The 23,198-nt window shown below is 56.0% G+C and overlaps 6 protein-coding genes and 1 pseudogene across 6 annotated transcripts, besides 14 other annotated features; 5 read left to right on the top strand and 2 right to left on the bottom strand.

Annotated features, from left to right (window-relative positions):
- Positions 1-16,279: a sequence feature (areas not merged during assembly with more than two copies in the genome that could not be assigned to a particular haplotype).
- Positions 2,674-3,339, top strand: Tc00.1047053511605.90 (mucin TcMUCII, putative; the record flags this gene model as incomplete). Its single annotated transcript, XM_805681.1, has 1 exon — positions 2,674-3,339. The coding sequence occupies one exon, from the start codon at positions 2,674-2,676 to the stop codon at positions 3,337-3,339; it is 666 nt and encodes a 221-aa protein (XP_810774.1).
- Positions 3,136-3,203: a microsatellite.
- On the top strand, positions 3,797-5,107 carry Tc00.1047053511605.80 (mucin-associated surface protein (MASP), putative; the record flags this gene model as incomplete). The annotated part of the gene is made up of 1 exon (XM_805680.1): positions 3,797-5,107. The coding sequence occupies one exon, from the start codon at positions 3,797-3,799 to the stop codon at positions 5,105-5,107; it is 1,311 nt and encodes a 436-aa protein (XP_810773.1).
- Positions 5,460-5,524: a sequence feature (A-rich).
- Positions 6,326-6,347: a sequence feature (AT_rich).
- Positions 7,293-7,351: a microsatellite.
- Tc00.1047053511605.55 (uncharacterized protein) lies at positions 8,988-9,926 on the top strand (the record flags this gene model as incomplete). Its single annotated transcript, XM_805682.1, has 1 exon — positions 8,988-9,926. The coding sequence occupies one exon, from the start codon at positions 8,988-8,990 to the stop codon at positions 9,924-9,926; it is 939 nt and encodes a 312-aa protein (XP_810775.1).
- Positions 9,062-9,087: a microsatellite.
- Positions 10,222-10,243: a sequence feature (AT_rich).
- Positions 11,480-15,486: a mobile genetic element.
- On the top strand, positions 16,096-16,737 carry Tc00.1047053511605.30 (mucin TcMUCII, putative; the record flags this gene model as incomplete). Its single annotated transcript, XM_805679.1, has 1 exon — positions 16,096-16,737. The coding sequence occupies one exon, from the start codon at positions 16,096-16,098 to the stop codon at positions 16,735-16,737; it is 642 nt and encodes a 213-aa protein (XP_810772.1).
- Positions 16,280-17,011: a sequence feature (heterozygous, Esmeraldo-like haplotype).
- Positions 17,011-17,104: a microsatellite.
- Positions 17,012-17,166: a sequence feature (areas merged during assembly that could not be assigned to a particular haplotype. This can correspond to areas where the two haplotypes were merged or to regions with more than two copies in the genome that were merged during assembly.).
- Positions 17,167-18,803: a sequence feature (heterozygous, non-Esmeraldo-like haplotype).
- On the top strand, positions 17,304-18,431 carry Tc00.1047053511605.20 (mucin-associated surface protein (MASP), putative; the record flags this gene model as incomplete). The annotated part of the gene is made up of 1 exon (XM_805678.1): positions 17,304-18,431. The coding sequence occupies one exon, from the start codon at positions 17,304-17,306 to the stop codon at positions 18,429-18,431; it is 1,128 nt and encodes a 375-aa protein (XP_810771.1).
- Positions 18,804-23,198: a sequence feature (areas not merged during assembly with more than two copies in the genome that could not be assigned to a particular haplotype).
- Positions 18,888-18,914: a sequence feature (AT_rich).
- Tc00.1047053511605.10 (uncharacterized protein) lies at positions 20,337-20,831 on the bottom strand (the record flags this gene model as incomplete). Its single annotated transcript, XM_805677.1, has 1 exon — positions 20,337-20,831. One exon carries the CDS (start codon positions 20,829-20,831, stop codon positions 20,337-20,339), a length of 495 nt encoding a protein of 164 aa, XP_810770.1.
- On the bottom strand, positions 22,634-23,198 carry Tc00.1047053511605.5 (annotated as a pseudogene; the record flags this gene model as incomplete).

Genomic DNA, 23,198 nt, shown 5'->3' with positions numbered 1-23,198 from the left:
GCGCTCCGTTGAATTGCGGCCAGTCGTGGCAGTCTTTTGGGGTTTGGCCGCTCGTCTCTTTTGTTTACTTCCCACTGCAGCATGTGGATAACACTGATCCGAAGAACATTTGTTTGACCGCGTGTGAGCTGCTGCCGTGCGTGGTGCGTGGACTATTTGATTGTGTGGGGAGGTGCATTGGAGTGGCGAATACTTCTGTTTGGCGTGTCGCGGTGTGTCGGAATGATGTTCGGCTGACATGTGGAGGGTGTTGTTTGTAGTTTGTGTGTCTTCTTTGGTGGAGCCGACATGTGTGCGGGGATTGTGGCATTGCTGGCTGACAGTTCCACGTCACTTTTCGGCATTCCTGGATGTGCTGAGGAATGACGGCTAGCGGCCAGCGTGTTGGTGCTGCCGGTGGGAATAAGTGCATCGGGAATGGGCCACTTTCTCTTTTCCGTGCTGGAGCCGATGGACTGGCACGAGGGCACCGGCTGCAGGCTGCCTGCCAGCACGTGTGAGCAGCGGATCCATGCACACACCGACGCCCATCGCAAGAGCGTGTGCGATCACAGTGGCCTTTTGTGGCGTGCTTTTGTGGACGTCAGCCCGTCGAAGAATGTGTGAAACAAACGGCTGACTGCACACGAGGAAAATAAGTGCGTGCACTGTGCCGTGTTTCAGCATCGATGGCAGAGCGGCAGGAGGCCCGTGTCGGCAACTGAGATGTTTGCGTCGCGAGGGATGTCGGTGTTGATTTTGGATCGTCGAGGGTGAAGTGATTTTGCTGCTGCCCGTGTGTGTGGCCACTCCGGCAAAGGGCGGACAGAAAAGGGAGGGATGCAGACGCTGCGTGTGTGTGCAGGTGCCATGCAACAACGTCACAACAAACGTGCTGCGACTCGGTGACCCTTACATCGCTGTGGTCCTCACGAACAGCCCAGGCACGGCCCACACCGATGCACTTAGTGGACGGAGTGAGGCATCTTTTGAGGCGCTGCAGGGAACAGGATGTGTTGACGCAGCCACGACGTGCATGGAGTGTCACGATGGCACAGTCGGCTGTGGCTGGTGGAATATTTACTTCTCGGAGGCAACAGAGAGAGAGAGAGAGAGCTGCTCCTGCTGCTGGCGTCGTTGCTGCCTTTTGTGGCCTCCCATGCCGATTATTGTCTGTCCGCTGATCATGGGTGGCATGCCTCCACTAGTGACGTCGTCTGCAGGCATTCCACAGCACCAGTGAAACACACATCACGTCGCATGCTTTGGCTGTGGATATGGTGTCGTGAATGCAGCCGGCATTATTTTGCCCGACTCCTTTTCACTGCTTTGCGACAAATAGATGCGTCCCCGCCCGAGCCCTTCACTGCAGCTCCGTGTGTTGTACTGCCAGCACAAGACTCTCCTGTTGTCTGACGCCTGGCTGACAGTCGAACACCACTGCGTTGGGACATGCAAGGATGTGGACTGCCGCTCACGGTGTTGGGCACCGCTGTTTGGATGCGGCGGCCACACGAGCGGATGTATTGTGGCACAGTCAAATGCGTGAAGTACGCGGAATCACAGCGGCTGCAGTAATATCAGCGGTGTGGCACCACGGAATATGTGAAAGAGGGTGATGCATGATGAATCACAGTGGGCGGCATGCGAGGGAAGTGCACCGCGACGGAGCGTCATCCCGCCCTCAGCCTGCAGGGGATGTACACCCACAAAATATATGGACGAGACACCACCAAACACACATGCCCTTTCATGCAGCAATAAATAGGAGCGAAGGTGCGTTCTGATGTGTGGGAGTCCACTCACATATTTTCATCTCCACCGCAATAAACGGTGAGGAATCAGGTGCCACAGCAACGAAAAGAGGGAAACAAACATCTATTGCAACACTTTACCAGCAAAAGGCAGGAACAACACAAACCGAACTATTGGCTGCACCAACACAAGCAAAATTCACAAGAGGAAAGAAAACAAATAATAATTGTGCACCCTGCAGTAATCCCCAACACACGACCCAGGCATTAAGTTTGCCCTCCGCAAAGCAAAAAAAAAGAACAGAACGAACAAAACATGTGCACACATCTGCCAACATCCGAACAGAAACACAAATAAATGGTTGCTTGCTTCATTCCATTCCTTGCGCCCATATTTTTTTTGCGTGTGCGGCTGCTGCTGCTACGGTGGCCGGACTGCATGAAGTGGCGTGCGCCGAATGTGGACGAAGGCCAAAGGCAACCGAACTGTTTTTGTGATGAATATTGGCTGCACTTCCCGTGGACCAACAATTCACGTGGTGTGCGGGGATCTTCTTTTTATTGTTACTTTGCTTTCGTGTTGCTGTGTGCGCTGCACCTCCTCTTGTGTGTGTGCGTGCCCTCCGTGAGGGGTGCAGACACGACGGACCGCTCTCGCCGTATTTGCATGCGGTGGAGACTTGTGTGCCGCTCCTGTTTGCTTCTCCCTCTTCCATCTGTGTGTTGGTGTTGCGGCAGGGCTGTGTGTGTGTGTGCCTGCTGCCGTGGATTGGAGTGTGTGTCGTGCGTGGTGTGCGGCGTACGGTGCATGCCTGGCTGCTGCCCTCTCCTCATGTGGTGTGCCCTCTGTGTGTGTCTGCCGCACCTCTCGTCTCCCTGTTGCTCTCCATGTCACTCACTGTGCAGATCAGCTCCACACCACTGAACGACCACACTCACGATGACGACGATGTGCCGTCTGCTGTGCGCCCTGTTGGTGCTTGCCCTGTGCTGCTGCCCGTCAGTGTGCATGACAGCGAGTGATGGCCACAAATCCACCGAACTGATTACATCGTCCTCTCAGTCACAAGTGCAAGGTGGTCTCGATAAGGGACAGGAACCAGATAAGGGCCCTGGTGCGGAACCGGAAAATGGGAGGAGCGCTGAGGAAGGTTTAGGAAGTGAAGGAATTTCTTTGCCAACGAAAGCGGCTGCGGCCATCAGTGGACAGAAACCAGGTGCGTCAGTTCTGCCAGGGACACCAATTCCGGCGAGCGATAATCCAGAGTCACCAGGCTTACCGAATCAGTCCGCACAGACTCAAGAGGTGTTGCAGACAGGAAATGTGAGGAGCGGTGAGGAATTGTCGCAGAGTCAGGAATCTACCCTGCCAAGGGCACCAGAGAAGTCTGTTGAGGTGCCAACTACGACCACGACCACTACGACCGCTGCGCCAGCCACCACCAGCACCACCACCAGTACTACAACCACAGAGGCGCCAACTACGACGACCACCCGTGCACCGTCACATATTCGCAGAATTGACGGCAGCCTCAGCAGCTCTGCGTGGGTGTTTTCCCCGCTGCTGCTTGCAGTATCCGCGCTGGTGTACACCACTGTGGGCTGAAGAGGTGTGTGCGGGTTGTGCGTGCCAGCACTCAAAGCCACGGGGACATGTGTGCGTCTGCTGTGGTCCGATGTATAAAGCAAGAGTAATTATAATGATCGTTTTTTGCTTTGTTTGCTTCTGCTGCTCTGCTGTGTGCTCCGCGTTGTGCCACACATCCGTCACGTTGAACGCATCGCGGACACACTCATATGCATGCGAACTGGAGCTCCCGTGTTTTTCTTTTTATTAATTATTGTTTTTTATTGCCTTTTAAACTTCTTTTTGCAGTGTTTTGTGCGAGTTCTGCAATCGTACTGATTTCAACTGTTTCGTAGTGTGCGCGCTGCTATGTGTTGCCATTTATTGCTGTGCGGTGGTTGTGTTTGGTGTAGCGGCCATTTTCCCCCTTTTGCATTCACTCTGCGTTGACGGGGAGTTAGTTTGTGCTGAAGGCTACACGCAAGTGACAGGAGTGATGACGATGATGATGACTGGCCGTGTGCTGCTGCTGGTGTGTGCCCTCTGCGTGCTGTGCTGCGGTTTGGTGTCGGCCGATGCCGGGGATGATGATGTTTCTGGTGGTCATGGAACTTTAGGCGGAAGTGGAGTTGGGGCTGATGGTAGACCTTCAGTCCCGGTTGGTAGTGATGTATCCACTGGAGGTACAAAAGATGAATGTTCTCTGGGAAGTGGAGGTGGCTCTCCGGTTTCTGCTTCTACTCCTTGCAAATCTTTACTTTCTGATGCGGAAAATCCAGGGGGTGAGGTTTTCAATGACACCACGAAAGGATTATCCCGCGTTGAAGGGAACTCCAATGTTGAGCAGGATCCGCCACAGCCAGGGTCTCACGTTGTATCGACAGCCGAGGTGCTAGCACCAGGACAATCCAATTCTGAGGCGCAAGAGCAGTCGTCCGGTAAACTAAGAACAGAAGAGGGGAGTAATAACGGTGATGGCGGCACAACTGTGAAAGAAGAAGTGACTGGCGTGGAGAGTAGAGACACTGCTGACCTGTCCCCTAACGACAGCCACCCGCCAAAAGCAGCACGACCAGTGACGGGGGAAGAGAAAGGCACAGAGAAACAGGGAGCATCAAAGGCGTCATTAACGCCAGAAGAGGAACGAGGGACATCTGCTGCGACGGATCAAAAAGTGGACTCACCAAAGGAGGAAGCCGCGTCCAGCGCAGGTGCCACAAAAAATCGATCACCTGTCGGTCAACAACAAACAGAAGCTTCATCTCCCTCCACGAGTGGAAGTACTTCGACTCTGACTCCGGAAAAGGAACCCGCTGAGGAGCTCCATTCCAACAATAACCAACCACCTGGTGACGCAGCACCGACAGAAGGAACGCAACATGAAACTCTTCCTGGCGACAAAACGCAAACAGAACCAGCAACTACAAACAACAAACCGATTGACGCAGCTCCAACTGGCGACAGTGAGAGCAGCCCCACGGCTCCTCCCGCCGGAGAGTCAGACGCCGCCACAACCACAACCACGAACAATCATGATGCGCGTAGCCTCAACAACAATGGCAACAATACCTTCACAGAAGAATTGGACCAGAAGGCAGCAACAACGAAACCCAAAAGCGCACCAGAAAGCACTGACACTGCAGCAGCCAACAGTGAAGCATCCGCAACAGCCATAAACATCTCCACTAACACAACAAACAAAACAACCACCGGCGACAGCAGCACCGCGGTCTCCCACACCACCTCCCCTCTTTTGCTTCTTCTTGTTGTTGCGTGTGCGGCTGCTGCTGCGGTGGTGGCCGCGTGAGAGTGAGGGAGAGAGCGCCGTGCACCGCCCGCACACACACTCGTCCTTCACTCACTCTCTGTGTGTGTCCCCTTGCATGGACTCTCGCCCTCACCTCACCCCACGAAGCACACACATAATGTGCCCATTGTATATATTGCATGCACACCCATGCAGGCCCGTTGGTGCTCTCTTTTGCACGACACGCACCGCTGCCGTCCTGCCTGGCTGCATGGGCGGAGCACCGTAACTGTTTTTGTTTTGTTTCTATTGCATTGAGTGGGCGACCTCTCTCTCTCTCTCTCTCCCTGTGTGTGTGTTTTGCTTTACGGGAGCAATGAGAGTGTGTGCGCTGGTCGTCCCACGCTTCGGCTTTTTGTTTTGTTCTTTTCTTTCTTTTTTATCTCTTACTCCCTATCCTTTCTCCTTTTTGCTTTTGGGGCAGTCACTATGGACGTTTTTTTCTTTTCTACTCTTCCCTCTTTTTAATTGTTTCTTCTGCACTCTTCCTGTGAGGGGTGCCGTGTGTTTCCCGCCCAACTGCTCCACTCGCACACCCACCGACACGCTCATGACGACGGCCCTGTGCGCCTCGCCTGCTGCACGCATGAGGAGGGGCCGCGACGAACGGCGCGCTGAGGGAGCCGTGACGTGTGGGCGTGCGACGAGGGCCTGTGGGGCGGAGCACACATTTCTTTCCCTCTTGTTTTGTTTTTATTGCGGCCAGGGCTGGCAGACACCCGCAGCGCCACACACACACAGCCACACCCTGCCGCCGTGTTTTTTCTTTTGCTTTTTGCTTTGCGTGTTCATTTCACGCGCTGGCAGTCCCGTCAGCATTTCTCTCCCCTCTGATGTTTTTTTTTCTTTTGCTGCGCTCACTCTCCCGATGGGGTGACGCGACTCCCGTCATGTCTGCGTGCTTCTCTCAGTCCCCGCACACACGAGTGACTGTGCTCTGCAGGCCGCACTCACGCGCCGATGAGAGGGCTGAGGGGAGCAGCAACACGCAGATGACCCCATGAAATATAAACGATGTGCGGACACATGGAGGGTCAGACGGTTGAAAGACATGCAACTATTTAATTTTCTTTTGCGGGCAAAATATATACGGACAGTTTGGTGTGGCCACACGGCAGCCAGGCGATTTTTAAATTTGTGTGGAACAGTAATGGACGATTTCTTTTTTCATTAATAATTATTTTGTGTGATGGGGTTTAAATAAGGCGAAGGGGAAAGTTTTTTTTTTTTAATAAATTTTGTGTGGATTGCCGCTGCATGGGCTGCAGTGCAGTCATGAGTTTCAGCGGTCTTCTTCTTGCTGTTTCCGTTATGCGTCTCCGCTGTACATTTCGTGCGTCCTTCCACATACTCTGCTCCCTCTTTTCTACTTCTTTGCTTTGTGTTTCTGCAGGCACACAACAACCACACACACACAAAATGCACATTGCAGTGGGTTTGAATGCTCTTTTTGTAGTGCATGCTGGCAGTTGCGTGTGGCGGCTGTTGTCTTCTTCCGTGGCCATGAGGAGGAGGGAGGTGGAGGGAGTGCGCAGCCCGAGTCTCTTTTCCTGCGGGTGTGATGCACCGCGTGTGACTGCGTTGAGTTGAGCTCCGTGTTCCATTGAGGGCGGGATGGCAGGAAATTTGGGCTTTGCTTTGTTACTAGCTGGTGGTGCACTGGCGCGTGTGGCTGTTGTGGCGGGTGCTTGCTCCGTGTGCATTGTGTGGTGGCTGCGGTGCTTTGGCCATTTCCCTGGGGCTGTGGAAGTGAGCTGGGGGAGATGGTGGTGGATGCCGTCTCGTGGTGTGTGAACTGTGCGGCTGGGCCTGCTGCGCTTTCCTCATTTTGTCTGCTCTCTCTCTCTCGCTGTATCCGCTGTGCCCCGTCCATCTCCCTCTAATTGCATTCTTTTTCTTCTGCCTCACCGATCGGCTGTCTGGCTCCAGCGACTCCATTACGGCTGATGACTGCGATGACGATGAGTTCGATGATGGCGATTTTGACGGTGCGGCGCCGTGTTGTGTGCGCCGTGATGGTACTTGCGCTCTTGTGCTGCTGCTGCACGTCCGTGTGTGTGACGGCTGCTGGGAGTCCTGGACATGTATCTGGTGATGCGGATGCGGTGGTTGTGCCGGTGGATGTGTCGTGTGCTCAGAGTGACGGCAGCCTGAGCTATCGCGTGTGTGTGTGGGAGTGGAAGAAGTGTGTGTGTGTGTGTGTGTGTGTGTGTGTGTGTGTGTGTGTGTGTGTGTGTGTGCGTGGAATAAGTGTTCTGCTGCCAGTGCTGAGGCTCAGCATGAGAATTATACTTTCAGTGGCTTTGATGTGCGCATGCATGGCAGGAATGGTGAGCTGGGTGCTGTGTGCCATGTGGCCAATGCGGTGCACACATGTAGCAACTGTGCTGCCAGCTGTGCAACGAAGGAGGAAGGGGCCACCGTTGCCTTCACGATGAATGTGACGACACATAAATACGCCGGCCCTTATGAATTGTGGTGGCGTCAATTTTCCCTCCGATGGAACCATCCATCCGCCTGCACGGAGCGGCGATGCTGACCGTACGGGCATCTGTCGGTTGCCGCCGCCCCGTGAAGGGAAGGATGACACAAAATCTGGTGGACAACTGCGCCGCAAGTTAATGCTGAGTTTGCCGCCAAAACGAGGATTGGCGACAGTCTGCCGCGGCTGACGGATCCAACACCGTCGATCGGAGTCCCGCATCCAACACGGCGACCAGCACGCCTAAGACGAGGCCTGAGTTTGCCGCCAATCCGAACGAAATGATGGTCCCGAATGCATCCAAGAGGAGGCTTTTCTTTGCCTATGATTTGAAAATATTAGTGGCGTCGAATGGTTCCGGGATCATGTCTGTCACTTATGGCGGCAGGGAGCACGTTGCTGCGGATAACACGGACGAGGTGAGTGAGCACAACGCCACTGGACACAAAATCTCTCGTTTTAGAAAATGGCGTTGCAGGCAGTGGATTTGTTGCTGAGGGTGGTGCGGACGGATTGACTCAACGCAATGCCTCTGGACACGAAAACCCCAATTACGAGAATTTACCGCGCAGTATTCCGGGAGCGGTGTGTGTCCCGACGACTGCTTTGCCGTGCTCAACGACGCGAAATTGACACTGCGAGAGTTAACTGTTGACAGCACTGTGCGTGTGTGTGTTGGGAGTGGCTGCTTCTTTTGGGATTGTGTGGACTTGCGACTCAGCACGGAGGACATGTGCCGCGTTTCCTGCGTGTTTTCCTTTATTATTTACGTTTTACTGTTGTTTTTCGTTGTTTTCCTGGAATAATGAGTGTCCTTTATTATTTCATGGTCGGTTGCTGCACACCGTCATGAGTGACATGTTTTCCCCTCTTTTTGTTTGTTGCCCACACGCGGTGCCGGCGCTGCGGTTGTGCGTCCCGCGGACTGCGCGAAACGATGAGTGGAAGAACAGGCCGGATGCCGCAATGAAATGTGAAGGGTGTTGTGTGGGCTCATGGAACGGTATGTTTTTTAAAGTTTTATTTCTTTTCTTGGTGCGGGCAATATATGTATACACAACCACACGGTTGCATTGTGCTGCATGGCACATGAAATAAAAGTCCTGTCCGATTGTTTTTTTTGTTTTAAGTTTCCGGGAGCTCTGCTGGACTCCCAACTCTTTTGTTTTTCTTTTTTTGCTGTTGTGTTTTTTCTTGCTTGTTTAACTTCTGGCTTGAGGGGCGGTGTGTGAGTCCTGCAGTTGTAATGATTCCGTCTGTCTTTTTTGGTGTGCGCTTCCTCTGGCTGCTGCCATTTAGTACCATGCGGTGGCTGTCCGTGGTGTGGCTGCTGACTCTCCCTTTGCTTTCTCATGCTCTTGCAGAAAGAATTCACTCTATTCAACAACGATAGTTTCGATGATGATGTGCCGTGTGTTCTGTGTCTTGTTGGCGTTTACACTGCTGTGCTGCTGCTTGTGCGTGTTTGCCGCGGAGGAGGAGGAGGAGGAGGAGGAGGTGCTGCCGGTGGATGCGGTGTGTGCGGGTGACGGTGAAAAAGTTGGGCGCTGGCAACTCCGTGGGAAGTCACTGTGGTATAACTGCACGGCTGAAGCTAGCGGTTTGGGAAGGATGATTTGCGGCATGGGCGCTGGAAACTGTGCACCGGAGGATGTTAAGAGACGTATTGAAAGGAATGCGAAGGATGGCGTCTTTGAGATCAAATTCCATACGCCCACTTCAGGCCGGGTGAAGAGTTGGTGGGAGAGTAAAGTGGAGCCGAATCCGGCCACCGTTGCAAGTGGTCCGGCCAAACCTCTGGAAGAAAGACCTCCGGTGGCTCGAGAGGAAGAGGCTCCTCGTGACACCACCACAATAAGTTCTGAATCTTTTCCTGCTGGCGCTGCGGGCAAGACGGATCCTTCTCCTCCTGAGACTTTGCAAGCGCAGAATTCCGCTCCCTCTGGTGATATTCAAGGCGCTGCACATTCTACTTCTGCTGCACCCGAATCCCCACCAGATCCGGAGCCCACAGAGAGCGGGGAACACTCCTCCCATGACCCTCCAGCGGGACGACAAGAAGAGACTGCAGCTGCGCCACCGACTCAGTTGTCCCAGACCGGCGAGGGCGGGGGCGCAGCGGAAGGCGCCGAAGGGGAAACCGCCACCAACACCACCGACGCTGCCACCAGCGAAGGCAATTCTACGGCGGCAGGCATGCCGGCTCCCCTTTCCTCTGCGACCCCAACGAAGGCGCTGGAGAACAATGCGGGAAATGACGCCTGCTTCCACAACCCTCGTCTGCATACCCGGCTGCTGCTTGTTTTGGCAGCGCTCACGTACGGGACACTGGGCTGAAGAATTGAATGCGAGCTATAAGTGCCAGCACTCAACCACGGGGATTTGTGCGCGTCTTTTTTTTTTTTTTTTGCGTAATAACTAATAGAAATAATGATTGCTTTTTTGCTTCATTTGCTTCCGCTGCTCTGCTGTGTGCTCCATGTTGCTGCTCCCTTTATCCGTCACTTGGCACGCATCTCAGACACACTCATATGCACAACACGCCCACAACTGTTTGCGTGGACATATTTGTGTGTGCGGGTGCATGTACGGTGGAGCCATTTGTTGCAGTTCTTTTTTTTGTGTGTGTGTGTTTTTAAATTTTTAATTTTTTTCTTTTTGCTCAGTGTTCTTTTTTTGTTTTTACTTGCTGCGGGAAGTTGTGTGTTTTTTTCATTTTTTAATGGTTTAAATTTCTTAATTTTTTCTGTTTGTTTCTTTCATCTTTTACTCCCCTCATCCATCTTTTTTGCTTTTGGGGGCAATCACCATGGACGCTTTTTTTCTTTTCTACTCTTCCCTCTTTTAATTGTTTCTTCTGCACTCTTCCTGTGAGGGGTGCCGTGTGTTTCCCGCCCAACCGCTCCACTCGCACACCCACCGACACGCTCATGACGACGGCCCTGTGCGCCTCGCCTGCTGCACGCATGAGGAGGGGCCGCGACGAACGGCGCGCTGAGGGAGCCGTGACGTGTGGGCGTGCGACGAGGGCCTGTGGGGCGGAGCACACATTTCTTTCCCTCTTGTTTTGTTTTTATTGCGGCCAGGGCGGGCAGACACCCGCAGCGCCACACACACACAGCCACACCCTGCCGCCGTGTTTTTGTTTTATTTATTCGATGGATGTTTGCCGCCACCGTGCGTGATTGTTGAGGTTGGGGCCGTGCCGCATGTATCGCTGCCATCCAGCTGTGCCTCTTGCTGTGCTGATGTGCCTCCCTGTGCTTCTCTTCTCTTCTGCTACTCCAGCACACACACACACACAAAAGTGGTTGCACAGTGCTCTGCAAGAATGCTCTTTGCGACGGCGGGACGTTGGCTTGCATCCCGTGCCGACATGGCGAGGCCGCTGCGTGTGTGCCTGCGGTGGGAATCACGGTGCCATCGGATGGATGTGTGTGGGACGCCTTTTGCATTGAGTTTGTGGCCAGCTGACGCGGCTGCACGATGCCCGCCATGCGAGAAGGTGTTGCCTGCTCCTGGGGTCATTCTTCTTTTACCTCTGTTTTTGCACTTCCGGTTGTGGGCGTTGCTCGGTGTGTGCTGACGCGTGACGGACGGTGCCACGATGGCCTCCTCCGGCGATGACAGTTGCTGTGCTCTCGGCACACATCCACACACACTTCCTTGTCTCTCTGTGGGTGTGATTGCAGCAGGGCATTGCTGCCAGCGTGATGGGGACCACGACGGCGTCACCCCTCGAGAAGGTCCCACGCTCTGTCGGTTGTGGAGTGGCGAGGCGGTTTGCCTGCAGCCCGACTGACAGAACCGCACAGTCGTTTCATTGCGGCCACTCCGTCGGCATCACCCGCTTCGGTGGTGTCCGCAAGAGCCGCAGCCCCGATGAGGATGGCCTCGTAGTTATCTAGCAGCCCAGAACTTCAGGGCCTTTGCCACTCAGGATTGCCCCTGCAGCACGACTGGCGCAGCACCGGCCAGGCATCGTACTTCTCCAGGAGTGCAGGCACCAGAGTGCCCCAGCGACGAGGCTCACTGGCTGCAGTGAATTCCACCAGGCCTACAGTGGGCGTGCCGGTGGCGTGGCCCTCGTGGTGCGCCACACCTTGCCGTGCGAGCGCCTGTTGCTCGTGGCCCCAACTGCCTGGAGAACACTGCCTTCCGCGTGCGCCCACCGGCCAGCCCCAGCATGCACGTGGTGAACCTCTGCAGCTTTCCCACGGCAACTGCTCACGCTGCTCACTTTGCGAGCACCATTCGTCGCCCTGGTCCTGCAGCGCCTATTGCGGGTGACCCGAATTCACACCATGAGCTGCGGGAAGGTCGCTCACCATCCACGACGGCAGGAGAGGACCTCGCCGCCACCCCAACCGGCATGGAGTGTGAGCTGTCCGACGACCCGGCACAGGCAGCGCGGATCAGCGGCCGCAGCGTCTCTTTTCCCAACGTGACTGCGCAACGCGTACTGCGTGTATCCCACTTGACGTCCAGCCGCTGCATGGAGTCGGACCACCATCCGCCATTCCACACTGCAGGGACGGAGGACGGCATCCCGCGACAGACAGGCATGCTGCCACGACGGAAACATTTCGCCGTTGTCCTGCGTGAAGCTGACTGCGATGCTTCCACCTCGGCGTGTGCAACGCCCCTGTCCACCGTAATCACATGGTTGGAGATGCACTGAGGCACCGTGCGAGCGGCAGCCGTAACAGTCCCACATGTATCCGGACGGACGGAATGGAGCATGCCGAGTGTGTTTTGGAGCCAGCATGCAACGCGCAAACAGCCTCAGCAGGAGGCAGTCCACCCCGAGCTGAATTTCCCCACAAACGGGAGGACCGCAATCATGTCCTTCGCCGTGGCTTCTCCATGCTGCTAGTGGTCTTTGCGAAACGGCTTGGTGCCCTCTCGAGCCCAGGCCGGTGATACCTTGAGTCGTGGCGGCACCACGTCCCTGCCTTCTGGGATCGGCTGTGCTGTGGTGCTCTTGGGACTGTGACTGTGCTCTGCCTCTGCAGCAGGCAAACCCGCTCCTCCGTCACACTGTCCGCGTCGCACGTGCTGCGATCCCCACTGTTTTCTCCACACTTTGTGCTCGCGTGCTCCCTGGTGACTGGGATATGGATTGGCCCTTCACGCCGTGTGCGCCTGACTCGGCCATCCGCGATTGTTTGCCTGGCGTGGCCCCTGTCCCCGGCGTGTATTGCATGCATTTCTGCGCCATCTTGCACCCGCTGCCCGCTGCTCGCACAGAACGATGACCAACACCTCCCTTGCGGACGGCAGCCTGCGAGGCTCCTGGGAAATGGAAGACACCACTCCTATCCGCAGACACGGGAAGGACACATGCCGCACGGAGAGAGTTGTCGGTCCATCCTGCTGCACTCTGTCCTGCTAGGGCTGAGCGAATGACTGTTCCACCGCCGCCTGTCAGCACTGCTGGCACACCACCGACGACAGCCTGGATCCACGCCACGACGCGCGGCCTCCGAAGTGGTGACGCCTGTGAGTGACGGAACGGCACGAGGGCTGAGCGAGCGCATTGCCGTGGGTTGCGAGCGTTGCAGTGGTGGCGTCCCGCGCTGCACCGTTGCCGTCGCCGCTCTCTCGCAGTCCCGATCGGTCTCTCGACTGCGTTCGACACCGTTGACGATGGACGAGTGCTGGCCGTGCTCGGCGGGCTTCCGCGTCTGTGCCGTCGCACCCAACGCTGGTAGCGCAGTCACCTGCGAGGCGGCTGCGTTGGGATGAGTGCTCGCCAACAATATTCCCGACAGCAGCTTGGTTCAGCCGTGGCAGCCCAATGCAGCGTCGTGGGACCGCAGCTTTTCCACCGCCACGTGGATGGTCTGCCGCGCCGCCTGGACAGCATTTACTTGGCGTTGGCGTTCGTGCACGCTGACGACCGCACGCTTGTTGCGTTGGGTGCGGACGGCCGTGCATGTGCTGCGGCAATGTCGACTGCCGTGTCCGTTGTGACCACATGGGCTGCGGAGCACAGCCTGAAGATTGAAGCGGAAGGGAACGGGGCCGCTCTGTTCTGCATCGCTTCAAACAGAAATTCTGACGAGGACGCTGCCGACCATCGTCTGGGCGGTGGGAACCCACGCGTCAATTCGCACCTGGTGGTTCTGCTCGGCAATGCGATTGATCGACACCTCAATTTCGGTTTGCACGTCACCGCCGCTGCAGGGCAGACCGTGCCACTCCGCCGTCAGCCGCGGCTGGGCGCAGGAGCTGGTGCGTCCCAGCACATCATGCGTTCCTGTCTGGTTGGATGCGTCCACACTGCGTTGCACCACGGCGGCGAGGCGACCGCACCGTGTCCAGCTCCCACTCACCTCCACAGCCTGGGAGTGCGGCACGGCGACAGCTGCACAGCATTTCTCGGCCCACGCGCATCAACGAAGGATGCTTCTTTCCACATGGCAGCCAGTCCAGCACTGCTGCGGAGGATCATTGGGTTCCGCGCACCCACACAGCACGAACGCCTCACGCGTCTCCGGTATATTGAGGACGTGCGTGGCGCAATCTGCTCGGAAACCATGGCACCTTCGTCAATACATTGGAAGGCAGCGACGACCATTTCCGCTGCCGGGAGATGCCGTCCTCAACGGACTGCGACGCGTCCGCTGCCACATGGAGATCTCCCCGCACCACATCCGCGCCCCTCATGCTGAGCACCGCATTGTTGTCTGGGGCACTGTGAGCCGCAAGGAGGTGGGCGTATTCCGGCCACGGCACGCCAGGGACGCCCTGGACAGTGTCAGACGATCGGCCGTTGAAGCGGCCTGCGCCTCTCTGGGGCCATGTATGTGGATCCGCCGCGCTGCCACTCGACTCCCCGGACAGCCGCGCTCCCTGTGGGGCCTCACCGCACAGCCGCTGGCAGCCTTGCATGCTCCAGCCGAGCGGAGTGTCCTGCCACTGAGCATGGCCACGGACAGTTCCCAGTTTCCCGCCTGGTAGCAGCGTCCCAATCGCCCACACGAGTTCCTGTCGCCACAGATACCCTGTCGGTGATGGAGGCGCTCCGCCTTGGCCCTCTGGCGGTGCACGACGACGTCAGCGAGGAGATTTGTGCCGTGCCACTTTCACTGGTGGATTGGGGTCACGCAGTTGGCTCCACATCTTCCATGACACTGCGGTATTCCACGCAGAGTGACAGCGGACGCCGATGCCGTCATGGCACGATCTCTCCCGCAGGACTGCGTCAATGCCTGGCACGTGGGCTTCCTCACTGCAGTCAAGAGGTTATGCTGGAAGGATGTCCAGGAGGAAAAGTAAGGCGCGCACACCGCATTACAGGCGCCTGTCGGTGTGGCCAGGACTCTATTCCTGGTGTTGACCCGGACATCGTTCCCCGAGTGGCGGCACGGCGCACAGGCGCGGTGCGACTCCTGCCCTCTCTTCGTCAGGCCTGCGCACGCCATGCAGATCACAAGTAACCCTCTGTGCCGGTGGTGCCGTCCCTCCTTCACTAAGGAGAATGGCTTGTCTCGCCTCTCCCGGAGCCTCTTCCCTACGTGAGCACCGCAACTCCTTGCCGGCAAGCGAGCGGCGGATTGACGTATTCCTGCCGAATCCTTGGCAGAGCGCATTCTTCCGTCCACAATATGAGGGCACATGCTCGACGTGCTCACCCTGGCGTTCCGATAGTTGGAGAGGGCCTCACATGCGGATGCCAAAATGGCGCCACCGTCTTCTTAGCAGGCGCCTCACGCGCAGGTCGCCACCGAAGTTGCCAAGCATGCCAGCAGGCAGGACACGCAGGAAGCACAAGCGCGGGTACTCGAGATGGACCAGGCGCTTCCGCCACCGCCTCATACCGGATCCCACGGGCTGCTGATCCCACGACGGACCACGGGAGACTCTGCCTCATCCACTGCGGGAATGCCCTCGTCGTTGGGAATATGGACTGCGACTGTTTTGGACTGCCCCAGCCCGCACGACGGCCCGTTTGCGACGGAATACTTGCCACTTTTGTACGGACGGTTTTTGCGCTACTCACTCGTTATTATAACAGCATCCAACAACAGCAAAATGACAATTTGCTTTGTGATGAATATTGGCTGCACTTCCTGTGGACCAACAATCCACGTGGTGTGCGTGGATCTCCTCCTTTTTTATTGTTACTTTGCTTTCGTGTTGCTGTGTGCGCTGCACCTCCTCTTGTGTGTGTGCGTACCCTCCGTGAGGGGTGCAGACACGACGGACCGCTCTTGCCGTATGTGCATGCGGTGGAGCCTTGTGTGCCGCTCCTGTTTGCCTCTCCCTGTTCCATCTGTGTGTTGGTGCTGCGGCAGGGCTGTGTGTGTGTGTGCCTGCTGCCGTGGATTGGAGTGTGTGTCGTGCGTGGTGTGCGGCGTACGGTGCATGCCTGGCTGCTGCCCTCTCCTCATGTGGTGTGCCCTCTGTGTGTGTCTGCTGCACCTCTCGTCTCCCCTGTTGCTCTCCATGTCCCTCACTGTGCAGATCAGCTCCACACCACTGAACGACCACACTCACGATGATGACGATGTGCCGTCTGCTGTGCGCCCTGTTGGTGCTTGCCCTGTGCTGCTGCCCGTGTATCTGCACGGCATCGGTTGTTGCGGAGCGTGTTGTCCCCCGTGAACCGCTCATACCGCCACAGGGGACAATTCCAGAGATCAAGTCTCCGGATTCAAGTACCCTTGCGGACCAGGAAGGTGTTGGTGCCGGTGCGGTAGATCAATCAGTTAAGGCCGTTAAGGAAGGAATATCAGGTGAATTGTCCAGTACAGAAAATGGAGAAAGGGCAACTGAACAGGCAGAGTCAGAAAGTGTGGACACTAAATCGAGAGGTTCAACGGAGAATTCCAGTAAGTCGGTGGTAAAAAAAACAGAGCAGAATCCGGAAGTGTTAATACCTAATGAAGAGGCTAACCTACAGAAAACAAATACGAAGACCACGACGACCACAACCACAAAGGCACCAAATACGACTACCACGACCACCACCACTGCGCCAGAGGCACCAAGTACTACGACTACAGAGGCGCCAACCACGACGACCACCCTCGCACCGTCACGACTTCGCAGGATCGACGGCAGCCTCAGCAGCTCTGCGTGGGCGTGTGCCCCGCTGCTGCTCGCCGCATCCGCGCTGGCGTACACCGCTGTGGGCTGAAGAGGTGTGTGCGGGCTGTGCGTGCCAGCACTCAGCCACGGGGATTTGTGTCCGTCTACTGTGGTCCGATGTAAATAAATAAGAGAAAATAATGATTGTGTATTGCTTCATTTGCTTCTGCTGCGCTGCTGTGTGCTTCGCGTTGTGGCTTCCTGTATCCGTCACGTTGAACGCATCCCAGACACACTCATATGCATGGCACGCACACAACTGTTTGCGTGGTGTCACATTTGAGGATGGGTGCATGCGCGCTGGACCCATACTGTGCAGCTCTTTTTTGTATGTTTCTACATTTTTTGCTTTATTGTTGTTTGTTTACCTGTGTTTTGTTTTTAATTGCTTTGTGTGTTTTTTCTGTTTACTTGCTGCGCGGCGTTGTGTGTTTTTGCCCTTTCACTGTTTTCAACTGTTTCATGGTGTCTGCGCTGCTGCTGCTGGGCTGCTGCCACTTGTTACTTTGCGGTGGCTGTGTTTGTTGTAGTGGTCGTGTCTCTCCTTTTGCTTTCACTCTCTACGTTGACGGGGAGTTAGTTTGTGCTTAAAGCTACACGCAAGTGACAGGAGTGATGGCGATGACGATGACTGGCCGTGTGCTGCTGGTGTGTGCCCTCTGCGTGCTGTGGTGCGGTGCCGGCGGTAGATGTGACGAGGAGACAGCAGCTCGTGGGAGTGATGCTGAACCTCCGCTGGCATCAAAACCCGAGACGCCAGAATCAGGCATTCCGGGAACGCAACCACAAGTAAAAAGAGATAATGAGGAAGCAAAACGCCCAATGGGAGAGGGATCTTTGGAGGGAAGCGAAGATAACGTTGTTGCAAAAACAGAAGATCTTTCTGAAGACGATGAAGGAAGTAAGGAAGAAGGAAATGAGGAAACCCAAAGAAAAAAATTGAACGGAAGACAGGAGGAACATGAGGAAAATGGACCTGCAAGTGGCCTAGACACCTCGAACGGGTCTTCAATTGAGAGTCAGCTACAAACGCTCCAGACAAATTCATCTACAGGTAGCAGTCCTCCTTCCAGTAGTCTGAAAGCGATTCTCGATCTCACGCAAACAGGAATTAAAGAAAACGGCGTCTCCGTTACAAATTCACCGACAGATGAAGAAACTCTCGAAAAAGATACCAGAGACAACGCACCACATGGTGGACTTGCGAAAGTAACTCTTCCGCCTCCTCTAGAAGACAGTGCTGCTGCCAGTGGAATTTCTGCCGAATACAAGAAAGACGAAGGTCAAAAAGATGCTAATTTGCATAGCACTGCGGCCACAGTACAAGACAGTCAGGACGACACTACGAAAAACACCAAGAAAGAAACAATACCAACCGCTATAACAACTGATACTGAGACTACACAGCACAATGACAGCAGCCCAGCAGAACTAACGGCCCCGCAGTCTGACGCTGGTGTGGAGAGCACTCCGTCGACCAATTATTCAAGGCATTCATCCACTGAGGACGCTGCACGGCTCAGCGAGACCAACGATGCAGAAGACGCATCAGGCAGCACAGAGACTGCGGACTCTAAGATTGCAGAAACCGAAAAGGCACCTCTCGCCACCGCCAACACAACTGATACGACGACGAACGACAGTGACGGTGACAGCAGCACCGCGGTCTCCCACACCACCTTTCCTCTTTTGCTTCTTCTTCCTGTTGCGTGTGCGGCTGCTGCTGCGGTGGTGGCCGCGTGAGAGTGAGGGAGAGAGCGCCATGCACCGCCCGCACACACACTCGTCTTACACTCACTCTCTGTGTGTGTCCCCTTGCATGGACTCTCGCCCTCACCTCACCCCACGAAGCACACACATAATGTGCCCATTGTATATATTGCATGCACACCCATGCAGGCCCGTTGGTGCTCTCTTTTGCACGACACGCACCGCTGCCGTCCTGCCTGCCTGCATGGGCGGAGCACCGTAACTGTTTTTGTTTTTTGCTTCCGTTGCATTGAGTGGGCGACCTCTCTCTCTCTCTCTCCCTGTGTGTGTGTTTTGCTTTACGGGAGCAATGAGTGTGTGTGCGCTGGTCGTCCCACGCTTCGGCTTTTTGTTTTTTATTGTTTTGTTGTTTTACTTGTGTTGCGGTTGAGTGCACTCATTACCTTTTTTTTATCGATTGTTGGCTTGCTTTGACGGCGGACACGTGACTTTTTATTTTTTTTATTATTATTTTTTCCTTTGAGATATTGTGAGTGTTTTGTATTCTTTTCAAACCATGAAGTGTCTTCCATCACGTACAGCATGCGTCAGTTGATCCACGTCACTTCACGGTCTGCAGTGCTGCTGGTGCTTCTGGTTGCGATGATTGTGATGTGTTGTGCATGCGGGTGCTTTGCTGTCAGCCTGACGTACTCCTGCTCCTCTGACAAAGCGGTGCGTGCCGAAAGGGAAAAGTCGGTCCCGGCTGTGGTGAGAGAAGTGTCCTTTTTGAAGCAGCGGGTACGTCGCAGAAATGCACCGTCATTGGGAGGAATGGATGGGCGCCCATCTGCATCGATTTGTCGACATGGGACCTGGATGATGCCAGGAAGTCTTGCAGCTCGGAGCGGCATTACGCAATGAATTCATTGGTGGCAATTGCGAGTGTGAAGGTGACGTTTTTTTCTACTGAGAATAAATGAAATTTTTCTTTTTGTTATACGTTGCGGTCACTATTCGTTGATAGGCTGAGGACTGTCCGTAGAAACGTGGCCAGTTTTTACCCCTAAACGGTGCTATCGTGCGAGAGGGGTTATCCCAGAGCGTGTGCGGCAGGGCCTCCCGTGGACCGTCAGGCGGCTCAGCGGCTGGTGGTGGTTGCCGTAGCGGAGTGGCTGAAGGGCTATGGCTGTCATTGGAGCTTGCGGAGGTGCGCTGTCCGTTTTTAGCTCGTTGATACGCTTGACATCTTTGGTAGTGACCTGCGCGTGAGGCACTTCTTGGGAATACGGTGGAGCTGTCGCAGAATCCACATGCGATGCCTTTCTCAGCGATTGGAGTGCCAGGGTGGACACGTCGGGCGTGTACCTTCATATTGTGGACGGACGAGAAGACGCTGCTGCCGATTGGGCAGGGCGACGTTGACCTGCTGCTCGTCGTTCTACGAGGAGGTGCCGTCGACACGCCAGGTGGAGGTTTCGGAGGCGGTCGGGGCGGTCCTGTCTCTTCAGTGTGAGAGGGACGGCACCACCGAGATATGAAGGGTTGCCTGTAATCTGCAGGGCGCGTGTCGGTCTGCCGAGGAGTGGACAGGAGGGCGTCCATCAGCCGCTTGCTCTTCGGCAAGGAGTGGCGGTGCTCACGTCGGGAAGAGGTTGCGGTGGAGGCAGAGCACAGACGCGGTCCCAGCAGTACCGCAGCACAGCCGATCCCAGAGGGAAGGGACGTGGCGCTGCCATGCCTCGGGGTATCACAGGACTTGGGCTCCAGAGGGCACCAAGCTGTTTCACACGGACCTCTAGCAGCATGGAGAAGCCACGGCGGAGGGCATAATTGCGGTCCTCCCGTTTGCGGTGCATTTCAGCTCGGGGCAGGCTGCCGCTGCAACACACTCGGCCTGCTCCATTCCGTCCGTCCAGATTCCTGTGGGACTGTTACGGCTGCCACTCGCACGGTGCCTCAGTGCATTTCCAACCATGTGGTCACAGCGGCCAGAGGAGTTCCACACGCCGAGGGGGAAGCATCACAGTCAGCTTCACGCAGGACAAAGCGGCATGTTTCCGTTGTGGCAGCATGCCTGCCTGTCGCGGGATGCCGTCCTCCGTCCCTGCAGTGTGGGATGGCAGATGGTGGTCCGACTCCTTGCAAACGGGTGGAAGTCCAGTGGGAGACACGCAGTACGCGTTGCGCAGTCACGTCGGGAAACGAGACGCTGCGGCCGCTAATCCGCGTTGCCTGTGCCGGGTCGTCAGACAGCTCACACTCCATGCCGGATGAGGTGGCGGCAAGGTCCTCTCCTGCCGTCGTGGATGGTGAGCGACCGTCCCGCAGCTCATGGTGTGAATTCGAGTCGCCCGCAATAGGCGCTGCAGGACCAGGGAGACGAATGGTGCTCGCAAAGTGAGCAGCGTGAGCAATTGCCGTGGGAAGGCTGCAGGAGTTCACCACGTGCATGCTGGGGCTGGCCGGTGGGCGCACGCGGAAGACAGTGCTCTCCAGGCAGTTGGTGTCACGAGCAGCGGGCACTCGCACAGCAAGGTGTGGCGCACCAAGAAGGCCACGCCACCGGCACGCCCACTGCAGGCCTGGTGGAGATCACTGCAGCCAACGAGCCTCGTCGCTGGAGCACTATGGTGCCTGCACTCCTGGAGAAGTACGATGCCTGGCCGGTGCTGCGCCAGTCGTGCTGCAGGGGCGATCCTGAGTGGCAAAGGCCCTGAAGTTCTGGGCTGCCAGACAACTACGAGGCCATCCTCATCGGGCTGCGGCTCTTGCGGACACCACAGCAGCGGGTGATGCCGACGAAGCGACAGCAATGAAACGACTGTGTGGTTCTGTCAGTCAAACTGCAGGCAAACCGCCTCGCCGCTCCACAACCGACAGAGCGTGTGACCTCCTCGAGGGGTGACGCCGTCGTGGTCCCCATCACGCTGGCAGCAATGCCCTGCTGCAATCACACCCACAGAGAGACAAGGAAGAGTGTGTGGATGTGTGCCGAGAGCACAGCGACTGTCATCGCCGGAGGAGGCCATCGTGGCACCGTCCGTCACGCGTCAGCACACACCGAGCAACGCCCACAACCGGAAGTGCAAAAACAGAGGGCAGAGAAGAATGACCCCAAGAGCAGGCAACACCTTCTCGCATGGCGGGCATCGTGCAGCCGCGTCAGCCGGCCACAAACTCAATGCAAAAGGCGTCCCACACACACCCATCCGATGGCACCGTGATTCCCACCGCAGACACACACGCAGCGGCCTCGCCATCTCGGCACGGGATGCAAGCCAACGTCCCGCCGTCGCAAAAAGCAATCCTGCAGAGCACTGTGCAATCACTTATGTCTGTGTGTGGATGCTGGAGTAGCAGAAAAGAAGAGGAGCACATGGAGGCACATCAACACAGCAAGAGGCACAGCTGGAAGGCGGCGATACATGCGGCACGGCCCCAACCTCAACAATCACGCACGGTGGCAGCACACACCCATCGAATAAACAAAAGAAAAAAAACACGGCGGCAGGGTGTGGCTGTGTGTGTGTGGCGCTGCGGGTGTCTGCCCGCCCTGGCAGCAAAGAAAGCAAAACAAGAGGGAAAGAAATGTGTGCTCCGCCCCACAGGCCCTCGTCGCACGCCCACACGTCACGGCTCCCTCAGCGCGCCGTTCGTCGCGGCCCCTCCTCATGCGTGCAGCAGGCGAGGCGCACAGGGCCGTCGTCATGAGCGTGTCGGTGGGTGTGCGAGTGGAGCAGTTGGGCGGGAAACACACGGCACCCCTCACAGGAAGAGTGCAGAAGAAACAATTAAAAGAGGGAAGAGTAGAAAAGAAAAAAAGTGTCCATAGTGGTTGCCCCCAAAAGCAAAAAAGAAGGATGAGGGGAGTAAGAGATAAAAACAAGAAAAAACAAAACAAAAAGCCGAAGCGTGGGACGACCAGCGCACACACTCTCATTGCTCCCGTAAAGCAAAACACACACACAGGGAGAGAGAGAGAGAGGTCGCCCACTCAATGCAATAAAAACAAAACAGAAACAGTTACGGTGCTCCGCCCATGCAGCCAGGCAGGACGGCAGCGGTGCGTGTCGTGCAAAAGAGAGAGCACCAACGGGCCTGCATGGGTGTGCATGCAATATATACAATGGGCACATTATGTGTGTGCTTCGTGGGATGAGGTGAGGGCGAGAGTCCATGCAAGGGGACACACACAGAGAGTGAGTGAAAGACGAGTGTGTGTGCGGGCGGTGCATGGCGCTCTCTCACTCACTCTCACGCGGCCACCACCGCAGCCGCAGCCGCACACACCACGAAACAGATGGAATCAGTGCGATTGCAGAACTCGCACACCGTCCTGCAAACCAGAAGTTTAAAAAGCAATAAGAAACAAGAATTCCAAAAAAAAAAGGAAAAAGGAAAAAAACATAGGCATCTTCGGGACTCGAACCCGCGCCCCGGATGACATTGTGAGCTTGTTTGCCACTGAGCTAAAAAAAAATGTGGTCGCGCGACCCATTTTCACGTAAGGTGTTAATTTCGATCTTCGAACAATCGAGCACATTTGCGTTGTCCCCTGGAAAACGAAAGCGACATGTTTAGGGTGCGCCGCCGCAGCGTGGATACATCGATTCGTCGTCATATATCTCTCGTACGGGGCGGACCGCCGCAGCTTGGATAATTCGACACGTCGTCATGTATCTCTCGTTCGGGGCAGCCGCTGCAACTTGGATAATTCGACACGTCGTCATGTATCTCTCGTCCGGGGCCACCGCCCTACTCTTTTTTATTCCTTGCGGCGGCCAACCCCGGCAGTAAGGACAAAAAACAGGATCGCGT

The sequence above is a fragment of the Trypanosoma cruzi genome, genomic scaffold, assembly GCF_000209065.1.
Source record: "Trypanosoma cruzi strain CL Brener 1047053517145 genomic scaffold, whole genome shotgun sequence".
Taxonomy (NCBI): Eukaryota; Euglenozoa; class Kinetoplastea; order Trypanosomatida; family Trypanosomatidae; genus Trypanosoma; species Trypanosoma cruzi.
The sequence above is the reverse complement of the archived record's forward strand: the minus strand, read 5'-3'. Positions and strand labels throughout refer to the sequence as shown.